Source organism: Rhinolophus sinicus, linkage group LG06 (genome assembly GCF_036562045.2).
Source record: "Rhinolophus sinicus isolate RSC01 linkage group LG06, ASM3656204v1, whole genome shotgun sequence".
Classification (NCBI taxonomy): domain Eukaryota; kingdom Metazoa; phylum Chordata; class Mammalia; order Chiroptera; family Rhinolophidae; genus Rhinolophus; species Rhinolophus sinicus.
Window position 1 is genome coordinate 109292839 of NC_133756.1, and position 12863 is coordinate 109305701.

The following is a 12863-nucleotide window of genomic DNA, read 5'->3' on the forward strand; positions in this document are numbered from 1 at the left end:
GACCTACGGTACCTATAGTTACCCACTTTTTAAAGCTCCCCATACCATACCAATTTTAGTTTTGTTAATATTGCTGTTTATGTGCTAATTTGAGTTTGCATACACCTTTCTGTAAAGCAAAGAATCTTTTTATACAGAACTGCCAGTATTTCATAATTTTTACTGTTTTTCATTAAATGCCTCTTCCACTTTATAAAAAACATGGACAGCATCTGAAGACAAAATTGTAAGAAACTCATTTCCAATTCTCCAACCACCAAATTGTATCTCCTAAGCTTATGACTTTTTTAGGATTTCTATGTCCCATGGACGAAGGTGTGGTCACACAGCAGCCTAGCCGTTTGTCCCCCCCAACCTTTCCCTAAGGAAAGAAGAAGTTGTGGGACTGTGCCTCTCTGGGATTGAGTTTATAATATCCTGAGTCTCTCCATTTGGTCTTCAAGAGAAGGGTCTGCGGTCAAAGACAAGTAAGATTCCTCGCGGGAGGGACAACTCAAGCCAGATAGGACCCATAGAGACCCCAATGAGCTGTTATAAGAAATAACAGGAGGGAGCCTTGCCCCTCCTTCCTCTTGTTCTTGTGGGAAGCTGCTGCTTGCCTCTGCTACTCCCTCTCACCTTATTGTGAGAGAGGCCCATTAGAGCGTTAAGATCAAGCTCTTTCTGCTCAGCTCAGGGGACAGTTTCACCGCGAGACTCTCTCCCCCAGGGTGGTGCATACCGCACCTTAGTCATCTTGGGACGATATGCTTCGGCTGCTTTGGGACAAATAATTGGGTATTGAAATCATTTTTTGAAATGGTGTAAGAGTTTCACAGACCCTGCCTCTAATCATGTGATGTTCATTGTTTGTAATCGATAAATACTGTCAGTGACCCGATTCGGGGCTCCAGTCTCTTGAGGCCGCGAGTCCCTTGGTCCTCTGTGATTTAACTGTATATGAGTCTCTGTCTCTTTATTATAGTTTAACCCTTGCCGCCTCCCTCGCCTTCCCACGGCTTGTGTTGTGCAGGTCGCAACAGGAAGGGAGCAAGGAAGGAAGACGTTTCTTCTTATTTCTTAGTACCAAAACCTTCCTTTTGTATTTTCATGTTTAGTCCTATCCTAGTTCTCTACCATCACCCCAGATTGTTCCAGTATCATCCTAAATCTATATTCACCATAATTCTTTCTGAGAACCTAAGAGTCAGAAAGAATCTTCTTCAATCAAAATAACTCAAAGTAACCGGTTTCAAGACCCCGCTACCAACTGCAATTCTCCCAACAGAGCTCTCTTGACCTTCTCCAACCAAAACTGTTCTGTGCGATGTTAAGAAATCTGTTCATCATCCATCAGAGAACTGCAAACATTGCCAAAGTTTCTTAACATGAAATCAGTTTCACGTGACCTAATCTTCTACGCTCCCTACTCCCATAAAATTCTGCTGGATTTGTTATTTAAAGTCTCACTTCAATCACAACTGCCTAAAGTTATTTCAACAAGTCTCTCTACCACCTTGATGTGCCAGTTAGCTAGGTTTGCTCAATATAAAAATTTATAAAGGGCACCTCAAAGGTTCATAAGTATAAATCTATTACAAATCCACCTATTCTTGTATTTTTAATAATATACCATACCCTAGTATGAATAACAAGTCCAATCTTTTATATATAAATTAAGAATTCTAATACTTTAAACATCCAAAAAGTGCTTTTCCAAAACATAATACGAAAAAAAACTATCAAAAACATTTTAACATTTTATCATTCATTTAATGTTGATATGGACTAAGTCTAATATCTAAGTCTAAATATTTTAAGCTGCTCTATTTTTCTTTAATAAAGCACAGTGATTTCCCCATTACAAATACTACCCTGACATTGTTTTGTTTTCCTCAATAAAACTATTAATCACCATGTAATAATGGAAATGAGAAATTTATGAGAAAAGGCAGGGAAAAAAAAACTAGTCATTACCATAATGGAAATAAATCCATTATCCAGTACTAGATCAAGTATTACTCTGCGATTAGGTTTTGGACTATTTTATCTAACTCCACAATAGAAAACACATCTCACTGAGTATTATTATTAAAGCTTTAGTTAGACCAATCGGATTGACTCATTTTTGATTGCTGAATCAAAATTTCTCCAAATTGGATGAATCTTCTTAAGATCTCAGAATGTACCCCACGTCCCCCCCTCCAGATCCCAACATTTTGGGTGTCACAAGAGAAGAGGAAAAAGACAGCCAAAGGCAATGCGAAAAGGACAGGAGAAAGCATTTCTCACTATTCCCAAAGCATCTGCTGCAGGCAATATAGTGATGATAGAAACAAAAAGAGATGTTGTACCCCCTTCCCAACTCAAAATGCTGCCAAAGCCAGGGCAAAGGAAGGAACGGTAAGGTGGGGACACTTAAACTGACAATTAATTGGTATGTCTTGGAAAAGAACCAGAGTCCTGTTCTATTGATTCATGGCCAGTATTAACCTTAATTAATGCAGAGGAGTCTGGGTACAAAATAGCCTATACTTTCCAACTATGCAAAAGGTTAACAGCTGACTACCAGCCCTATTACTATACAAACCACCTACCACTATTTTTAAGGCACTGCTATCATGTTCCATAGGCTTCTCAAATCAAAACCAAAAATATTCTCTCTCTCATCCCTTAAATTAGTTGCTCCTTTTCCTGTCTGGCTTATCACTGATTTACCAGTATCCATCTAATCTTCTTGCATGTTTCCAACCAGTGATTTATTGTTCAAAAAAACTGTAATATCCATTTCCAATTCTTTCCTTTTTAAATCAGTACATAAATACTCATATATTCATTTGTATGTTTATATTTTACTTTAAAATGGAGCCGTTTTAGAGCTCCCAAGTATTAAGTGAATATGCTTGATGCCAGATGCAGAAAAAGGTGTCATTATTTCATCTTTTCAACAAATGGTGTTGGAACAGTTTGATATCCATTTGCAAAAAAAAAAAATAAATTAAAAAGAAAAATTGAACTCTAATCCATACTTTGCACTAAATAGAAAAATTAATTAAAATCACATCCCAGACATAAATATAAAATTTAAAACTAAAAAACTTGTAGAAGAAAACCTGTGTGACTCTGTATTAGGCAAATTTCCTAAACCCAACACCAAAAGCACAATCCAGAAAAAAACGAATTGAAAAACTGGACTTCATCAAAACAAAAAACTTCTGCTCTACAAAAGACATTTGTTTAAAAGACAAGCCAAAGACTAAAAAAAAAAATTCAAACCACGTATTTTATAACGTATCAAGAATATATACAGAATTTTCAAAACTCAGTAATAAAAAAACAACCCAATTAAAAAAGCAAGGAAAAGATTTGAACAGATACCTCACCAAGGAAGATATGGAGATAGCAAATAAGCACATGGAAAAAATACTCAATATCATTAGTCATTAGGAAAATGCAAATTTAAAACACAATGGGATACTACTTCACAACAATTAGAATGCCTAAAACTGACCATATCAAGTATTGACAAGGATGGGAGGAATCAGAACTTTCATACATTGCTGGTTGAAATGCAAAATGGAACAACCATGTTGCAAATTAGTTTGGCAGTTTCTTAAAAAGTTAAACATACAAGTACCACATGATCCAACCACTGCACTCTTTGGTATTTACCTAGGAGAAATGAAAGAATATGTCCATACAAAGACTTGAAGACAAATGTTCCTAGCAGCTTTACTGAATGAATCAAAATTGGAAATAATCTAAATATCCATCAACAGGTAAATGGATAAACAAATCGTGGTATATCCAAACAATGGAAAACTACCCATCAATAGAAAGGAACAAATTACTGATACACACTACAACATGAATGACTCTAAAAATTATACTGAAAGAAGGCGAAAAAGAATACATACTGTTATGATTTCATTTATATAAAATGCTAGGAAATTCAAAGTATTTTTATAGTGACAGAAAGTAGATCAGTAGTTGCCTAAGGTTGGGGAGAAGATAGGAGAGGAGATTACAAAAGAGCACTAGGAAGCATTTAGGGGTGAGAGATATATTCATTATCTTGATTGTGGTGATGGTTTTACAGGTATATACATACATCAAACATTTCAAACAGTACGCTTTAAATATGTGCAGTTTATTGTATGTCAATTATAACTCAATAAAGCTGTTAAAATTGCTAATAGTCAAAAACAGTTAATTTCTCTGTTCTTTGGAAAATTTCTTAAGGATAAAAATCATGAAATATCAATATCTGCCTAAAAAAGAAATTGAAAAATTTTAATTAGGTCTAGTGGATCCTGATAGTATACCAGTGGTTAGAATACATCAATATAAATAAATACACACACGTATACATCCATGATTTTATATTTTTTTTAAAAAAAGACTGATTACTTCTGAAGGTTGTTAGGGATCAACTCATTTTTTTGAACACTGGTATACAAAGAGAAAGAGTCAAGTATTTGTCCTGCCTTTCCTTAACGACTCTACCCCTGGGTAACCAAATAGTAGATACGCAAGAGTCTCTTTATAGCTAATAAATGATAGCATTAGATTATCATGTTGAACCTACTCTTAATTAACAAATCTAGGCTTTGCATATAAATGGCTGTCATATATGTACTTCCTTATCAAAGAACACACCACTATCTATAATAATCCTGCCAAAAAATTTTAAAAATGAATTTGAATGAAATCTGATCAAACTTCTAATTCCAACTAATTTACTGAAAATAGAGAACAGAGAATATATTGTTTTTTTATTTTTATAAATACTTGAGAAAGCTATCAACCAATTGCAATGTTAAGGACCTTACACAGATGCTGATTGAAAAGTATGCAAAAACTTTAAAATATATAAACATAAAACTTCTGAGACCTTTGGAAATCAGAACACTGATTAGATAATTCGATATTAAGAATTACTGTTTGGTTTTAGGTGTGATGACAGTATTATAGTTGTTTTTTTAAAAAGACCTTGTGTTTTATAGACACATACTAACATATTGACACATTACGTGTTGGGACTCTGGAATCTGCTTCCAAATAATATGAGGAGTGGGAATATAAATGAAATAACATTATCCAAGAGTAGGCCATTTTTGAAGCTGTGTTATGAGTAGAGAGGAATTCAGTTTGGTCTTTTTTTTCTATATGCTTGATTTTTCTATAATGAAAAGTTTTTAAAAATAAGACACCTTGTTGAATTCACTTCGTAACTTTTTTATATACATAGATGTAAAAATCCAAAAAAAAGGGGCTTAGGCTAAATTTCCTCTCTTATATTAGTCTTGTCGTTTTTGATATGAAGGTTATACCAGCTTCAAAACATAAACTGGCGAACTTTGCCTCTTTTCTATTTTCTGATAGTTTATAGAAGATAAGAACAATTTGTTTCATAAAGGTTTAGTTCAACTTTGTAAAACCATTTAGGCCTGACAGTTGCATGTGGAATCGAGGTGTATTTTTAATTACTGATTTTAATTTATTGATATTATATCTATTCACGATTTTAATTTCTTGAGTCAGTTTTGTTTAGTATATTTTTCTAGAAAACAGTCAATTTCACATTCCTTTGTCATTCTCAAATGTATTGGCATAAAATCCCTCATAAACAGTACTGAACCTCTACTATATTTATGATTATGTCTCCATTTTTACAGTTTTAATAACATTATTTGTGACTTCTTTTTCCTCAATACATCTTTTCAGTGGTTCATTATTTTATTAGTCTTTTCAAAGAATCAGATTTTTATTTCATTAAGTCTATCGTTTCTTTGCTTTCCATCATTAATTTCTATTCTTAGAATTATCATTTTCTTTTACATTCTTTGGGTTACTTATGTTAAATACTTAGCTGACTCATTTCAATCTCTCTTTTCACATATACGCATTTAAGTCCGTGAATTAATCTCTTTAGTACTACCTTACCTGATTTCAAAAGGTTTGATACGTGTTTTACTTTGTTTTGGTTTCTATAGAAGTTTAATGTCCATGATTATTTCTTCTACGACTCATGAATTATTTTAAAATATTTTTTAATTTCTAACATGACAATGCCTTATCTTTTGATATGTAAATATAGTGCATTGTGAGCTGTATATTGTCTGCCATTTGCTGCAGTTTGCTTTGTGATTTGGTATATGGTGAAATTTCATAAATGTTCTGTATACTTAAAAATGTGTATGATCTAATTATCAGTTGCAGGGTTTTATAAATGTCCATTAGTTCAAGCTTGCTAACTCTTTCATTCAAGTCTTCCATCTTTATTAATATTTAATTTACTTGATCTGTCAATTATCGAGAGGTGTATTAAAATATTAATATTAAGGCTGTTCATTTATCATTGTATTTTTTCTTTATGTATTTGAAGTTGTTATATATACACACAAATTCATGACATTTACCTTTTCCTAGAAATATTTAAGTCTTCTTAGTAAATTATCTCATTCCTAATAAATAAATCCCTTAATCCTTGATAATGCTTTTGCCTTAGTCCAAGTTTTCTTAAGATTAATATACCTACGACAGTTTTTTTTTCTTTTTTTTGGTTCTTTGGGTTACAATATTTTAGACCCATTACTCATAAACAGCAATACAATTGTTTGCTGCCTTAAAAAAAAAAATCCCATTCTGCAGTCTCCATGTTTTCTCTGTTTAGTCTGTTTACATTTATTTTGATAATTGATATAGCTGAAATTATTTCCATCATCTTTTGTTTTTAACATACTATGCTTCCTCTCACCTTTTTTAGTTTTCCTTAAAATTTTAACAGGACTACTTGCAAGTACAATCTATTATTACTCTTTCTAAACAACAGGACCTCAGAAAGCTTTAACTCAGATCACTACCCTTCCTGTCATATGCATTGTTTTCTAGCACAGTATTTAATTCTTGGGCATTTATTATGTTGTTTTATAAAATCAGGTTCTCCAGATTTGTCTACATGTTTATCAATTTCTTTGCTAACTTTGTGTCTTGCACCTTCCTCTACATTCTGGGTTCAATTTCCTCCTGTAAGTACAATACCTTTAGAAATTCTTTCAGTAATGGTCTATGAGTAGTAAACTCTCTATCTCCATCTGAAAATACATTTATTTCTCCTTCACTTCAAAATGACCATTTTCAGAGTTTTCTTTTTTCCTTGGCACTCTGAGGATATTAACCTATTGGTTTTTCACCTCTTTTCATGCTCTTGATATATCTGCTAGACTGACTAATTGCTGTTCAGTTATAAACGACTTGTCTTCTCTCACTGGTTCCTTTATTACTTTCGCTTCATAGTTAATGTCCAGTAATTTTCACTAGAATGTATTGAATTGTCTATTTTTTTCCTACTTACAGATTGTCTACTTAGTATTTCTAGGCACAGCCGCAGAGAAGAGAAAAAGTCATCTGAGACTATTTCTTAATGCCTCACATAGGCCTGATAAACCAGAAAACCTTTCCCAACATACTTAAGAGTTAATTGCTCCCTTTCCTATTCTATCTCAGCACTTTATACAAACATCCACTGTTACTGTACACCCTAACTGCTGGTCTACAGAACCATCTTCCTCTATAAGAATATGAATTATCTCAGGCAAGAACTTAATTACCTTTAAATCCCCAAAGTAGATACCCCAATGTTTGTTAAATATATAAATATGTTGCCTAAATATAATTTTTCCTTGGACTCTATAAACAATCTCTAGGAGAATGTATATTTATATTCTAGGAATTTTTATGTCCTTTTTTTATCTAGCTTTTCAAGGGAACCAGAGATTCAATGGGAGTAAATAGTACCTAGTTGCATTCTCACATTTCTTCACAAAATAACCCAAAGCATCAAAGAAGAATTATGTCCCTGTAAGGTCTAACATCTGCAATATCAATACAACCAACAGAAGAACACTGAAGGGGTAATCAAACCTAAAGTTCAAAAATCTGCACAGAAAAAAGAACTCTCATTTTATTTCCTATACAAGTCTACTTGGTTTATCTGTTTATTTAAACATAGATGTGCATATTAGATATTCTGAGAAGATTCCTCTCATTATTTATTAAAACACCCACTAATTCAGAAACATTCCTTTACGAAGGTATATACCATACAGAGAACAGAGAGTAGTTCTCTCCAGGGGTAGAGGATGGGAGTGTGAGGAGCTAAGGAGGTCTTTACTTACTATTTTTTAAATGTTTTAATGTCATCGAATTTTTTTTTTAAATGTTACATATTACTTTAGCAACCAACAGAATACAATGAAAAGTTAAAAAAAAGCCATATTCTACGTTATGTTATGTTAGAAAACAGTTTAATTATGAAACCATTTTAATATATTATTCTTACCAGATTTAAGACCTGAAATTTTGAAGATGGCACTTGGTTTCCCATTTGTGACAAATCCTAGGAGTTGCCATACTGGCAATCCATTTGAATCAGGGTAGGAAAAGTAGACAGATCCTCCCATTCCCTCAGGAAATGGAATTGTTCCCAGCATAAAAACGACCACATGGTTGATATTTTCATAATCAGGTATGTCAAAAACAAATTTATCTTCTGCCACTTGCTGTGCAACTGTTTGTACCTAGAAAATAAGAAACTGGTCTTAGTTCAGTAGTTTGATGAATTTTCATAGCCCTTACAGTATTGGTATAAGCTGTTATACCAATATAGTCATATACCAAGTATAACGCTGGGTTGATCTGATACTCTAATTATGGAATTACCAAATATAACAGAAAGAACGCTAATATTAATAGTGAATCCTATAAAAATGGGATTTAGAGGATAGCAAAGGGCGTATAGTCAATAATATTGTACGGTGTCAGATGGGTAATAGACTTATTGAGATGATCACTTCATAAGTTATAGAAATATCTAATCCCTATGTTGTACAACTGAAACTAATAATTTCAGAAGTTCCCTGAAAGGATTTTACTTACATAAGTAAACCACTACAGCTTCATAATGTTATAAAAATTAAAGGTTGGTCAAAACACCACACCACCAAAGATCGATCTTCTACTTTGAAGGTAAAGAAGCTCAGCTAATTAAAACAGGTAATGGGGCCAGCCCGGTGGCTCAGGTGGTTGGAGCACCGTGCTCCTATCGCCAAGGTCACCGGTTCAATTCCCACATGGTCCAGTGAGCTGTGTCCTCTACAGCTAAGATTATGAAATAACAGCTCTCCCTGGAGCTGGGCTGCCATGAGCAGCCGGAGATCGGCGCAGGACACTGTATGCTGCCTTGAGCCACCGTGAGTGGCCAGCAGCCAGCATGAGTGGCCACAGCTGACGACTGGAGATGACTGCCTCAGCTAGGGGGAGCACAAGGCTCATAATACCAGCATGGGCCTCGGACCTGTGTCCTACACAAGGAGACTGCGGGGGTGGGGGTGGGGGTGGGGGTGGGGGTGGGGGGTGGGGGTGGGGGGGGGGGGGGGGGGGGGGGGGGGGGTGGTGGGGGTGGGGGGGGGGGGTGGGGGTGGGGGGTGGGGGGGGGTAGGGGTGGGGATGGGTCCTCACTATTTGCTGATTCCATATTTGCTAATTGGCTTACTCACTAAAATATATTTGTAACCCCCAAATCATTATTCACTGCACTTGCAAAGCAGCAAAACATTTGAGATGCCTGATGCACATGTTCCCGGCTGAGGTAGAACAAAGCTACACTATGCCTTTTCCAGCTCTCATACTGTAAACAAGAGTCCTTTTCACAGTCTATTGAGTGCCATGTTTGCATTTTTGTGCTTTTTGTTGGTGATCTGTTCAAAATGGCCAAGCTAAAATGCTGGCTGGCTAGTGTTTCTAAGCCCAAGAAGGCTGTTATGTGCCTAACTGAGAAAATAGGTGCTATATGTAAGTTTCATTCAGACATGAGTTATAGTGCTATTGGTTGAGTTCAGGGTTAACAATTAACAATACATATTAAATAGGTGTTTTTAAAAGGAAACACACATAAAAAAGACTGATTAAAAAAATGTGATCACTTGCAAGAACCTAACCCTATCTTTCCCCTAATGATTCAGTATTTACCAATTCAGTGTTCACAGCAACTTTACAGAACATAACTACCGCAAATAACGAGAACAGACTACATATAAAATGGAAAAATTCTACCTTGAATATGTTAAGTGGGAACTTTTAAAAGTGTCCTTTTAACTCATTTGGTAATCTAATTTTCTGTTCTAGAACTGAACAAGTTATACAATGAGATCTTGTCTTATTTTAAAGTTTGAGAAATCTTTTACAGACCAGTCCTTTTTACATTTAGAAAATTACTGACAATTGCTATACCACATCCATTACCCTGTTTCCCTGAAAATAAGACCTAGTCGGACCATCAGCTCTAATGCATCTTTTGAAGTGCAAATTAATATAAGACCAGGTCTTATTTAATATAAGACCCCGATCTTATATAAGACTCCAGTCTTATTTTAATATAAGACCTGGCATAATGTAGTATAATACCAGGTCTTATATTAATTTGTGCTCCAAAAGATGCATTGGAGCTGATGGTCTGGCGAGGTCTTATTTTCAGGGAAACACGGTAGCTAAAAGAAGTATCACTTCTGAGTGCACTCAGGTCAACAGGCCACTAAGAGTTTACCTTCTACAAGTTTTTTCGGTTTTGATTTTTAATTGCTATTGCTTCTCTATTCACCAAACCACCAAATCTGTATAACTATCAGTATTTCTGAAGACTCTAGTCAATCTCATGACCCAGAATGCAACTTCTTTTCCTTTCGTAATTATTTGCTGATTGTAACTAAAATGCTTACTTTTTTCCTCTATAATATCCTATCTACTACTACAATGACACTTAAGAAAAATATACTGCTATGTAACTGCATCTATGTATTGGTGATAAAGTATCAATTGCTCTAAATGTGTTCCCAAGACACTAAGGATGAGTGTTCTTAAAGTCAAGCTCTGATTCCATCTTCTGAGATTTTCCAACCCAATTAAAAACCCTCTGGTTTAAATATAAAGAAACAAAGGAAGAACATAAATAAACCAAATTACCTGTACTGGTATTAAATTCAATTTCACCAGGTTTTAGCATGCACATAATTTTAAAAGGTATCTAAAATTACAGTATATACTATCTTAATTATCTGAAAAAGTAATTATTTATTAAATGTCAACTCTGTATAAGATACCATTCTGTAAATCTGTACAAGCGTGTATTATGACACTAATTCTTGACCTTAGGAGAAAAAGCATTTCTTTTAATGTAAGAAAAAATTTTCGAGGAATGAAAATTGAGTTCATAACTTTAGATATGTGGATTTTTTTAGTAAAAGAATAATGTAGCTAAGTTTTGAGGTGTTGCTGGGTCTATTTGCCCTTCATTTTGATTAATGTGTTCCAACACTCCAGAATTAAAGAGTCCAACATCCCCCCAAAAAATCTTGTTTTGAAGGAACCGCTCCTGGATATCCATTACTGAGGCTAGGTGTTAGGTAAATAGACAGCTATTGCTAGTAACTAAAATTTCTTCTAAATTAGCTGACAATATGAGAGATACATGGATTCCATAAGGCATTTTTATTCTTTAAGGAAACACACACATTTTAAATGTCACTCATTAATGACACTTATTAATCCAACTCCCACACTCATCCCAGGCTGGCCCTTTCATTTTTCCTATCAAGAGCAGGGGCAATCCAAAGTTATCTCACCAGTATTAGCAATTATCACTATCACCAAAAGAGGCCTCAAGAAACAGACAATAAAATTTATGAGGCCAGTGTCCCCAATTTATCTCTGTTATTCCTTAGAACTGTGTACAGAATGTCAAAAACTTACGAAAAATTTAACACTCAACAAAGGGGCTTCTGCACTTAACAAAGCAGGGAGGAAAAAGCAAGAAAAAGAACTCCAAGTGAAAGGGGTCAGATCTGAAATGGACTTCTAGGTGGTTTCTAAGGAGACAAGCAAAATTCACCTTCCAGATTGTTCCTGAACAATTCCAGGTGCTGAGCTCATTTAATTCTAACGATCCGCAAGGAAGGTTATTATCTCTTCTGACCAATGAGGAAACTCGCTGTTCACATCCTTCAAGGGTCATCTCAGATATGGTCACACTGAAGTTTCAGACGTTTCTATCACCCAACGTACAATTACATTAAGCATGTTTTTACTAGGGCCCTTCCAAAAAAAACCCAGCAGAGATGCATTTAATCTGTGAGAAACAGGTAGATTTAAATGCCAAATTTACGTCTAACTCACTCTATGAGTTTAGGCAAGTACTTATAACGCCGATCGAGCTTCAGTTTCTCAAGTGCAAAACGGATGGAATGTTAACCTTCTCACAAGTTGTGAGATGCCAAAGTTTGAGGTGCCAAATATGCGCTAGATAGTAGACTAAAATGACAAGAAATGGACAAAAGGCGTGCATTGCCTATACAATGCACACGCAATAAACGGCCGCTGATGTTGTGACTACCACTCAAATGGATGGGTGCAAAGGAGAACCAACACCCCAGCGTCCCACTCTCCATCCCCACACTCTCAGCGGGAAAGCAGATATGACGGGGTTTCCCCGCATCCCTCAAACCGCAACCTCCTCTTCCCGGAGCTTTGCCCTCGGTGTCCGGCCCGCTTCCCGACACCACCCGGCCCCATCCTCACCAGCCTTCCCGCCACCAAGCAGCCAAACATGGCGGCGGCGGTTCCGCTCAGCAGGCAGGGACCTGAAGACCGCAACTACAAGTCCTCGGCCTACTACGCTAGTAGAGCCTAAGAACCTTCCAAAATATTTCGGAGAACGCAAGCCTCGGCACTACATAGCGACCATGCCAGGGGCAGGAACGCCTTCTGCCCCCGCGACCTCTGACACTTCTTCCTAAACAGCACGCCTCTCAGGCTACAAGTACTTCCGG

General features: G+C 35.7%; 1 protein-coding gene across 2 annotated transcripts in view; it reads right to left on the minus strand.

The window, feature by feature from the left end:
- HIKESHI (heat shock protein nuclear import factor hikeshi) overlaps positions 1 to 12811 on the minus strand; it is a 39389-nt gene extending 26578 nt beyond the window's left edge. Inside the window, exons 1-2 of one of the 2 annotated variants that reach the window (XM_019739650.2) lie at positions 12613 to 12811; positions 8324 to 8561 (exon numbers count right to left, since the gene is read on the minus strand). In XM_019739650.2, coding sequence (XP_019595209.1) covers positions 8324 to 8561; positions 12613 to 12642 — 268 coding nt within the window. In that variant the 5' untranslated portion in view covers positions 12643 to 12811. Of the gene's footprint in view, positions 1 to 8323; positions 8562 to 11926; positions 12052 to 12612 lie in introns of those variants that run through there. The other variant, XM_074335630.1, reaches the window with a different exon arrangement.
- Positions 12812 to 12863: the final 52 nt, after the last annotated feature.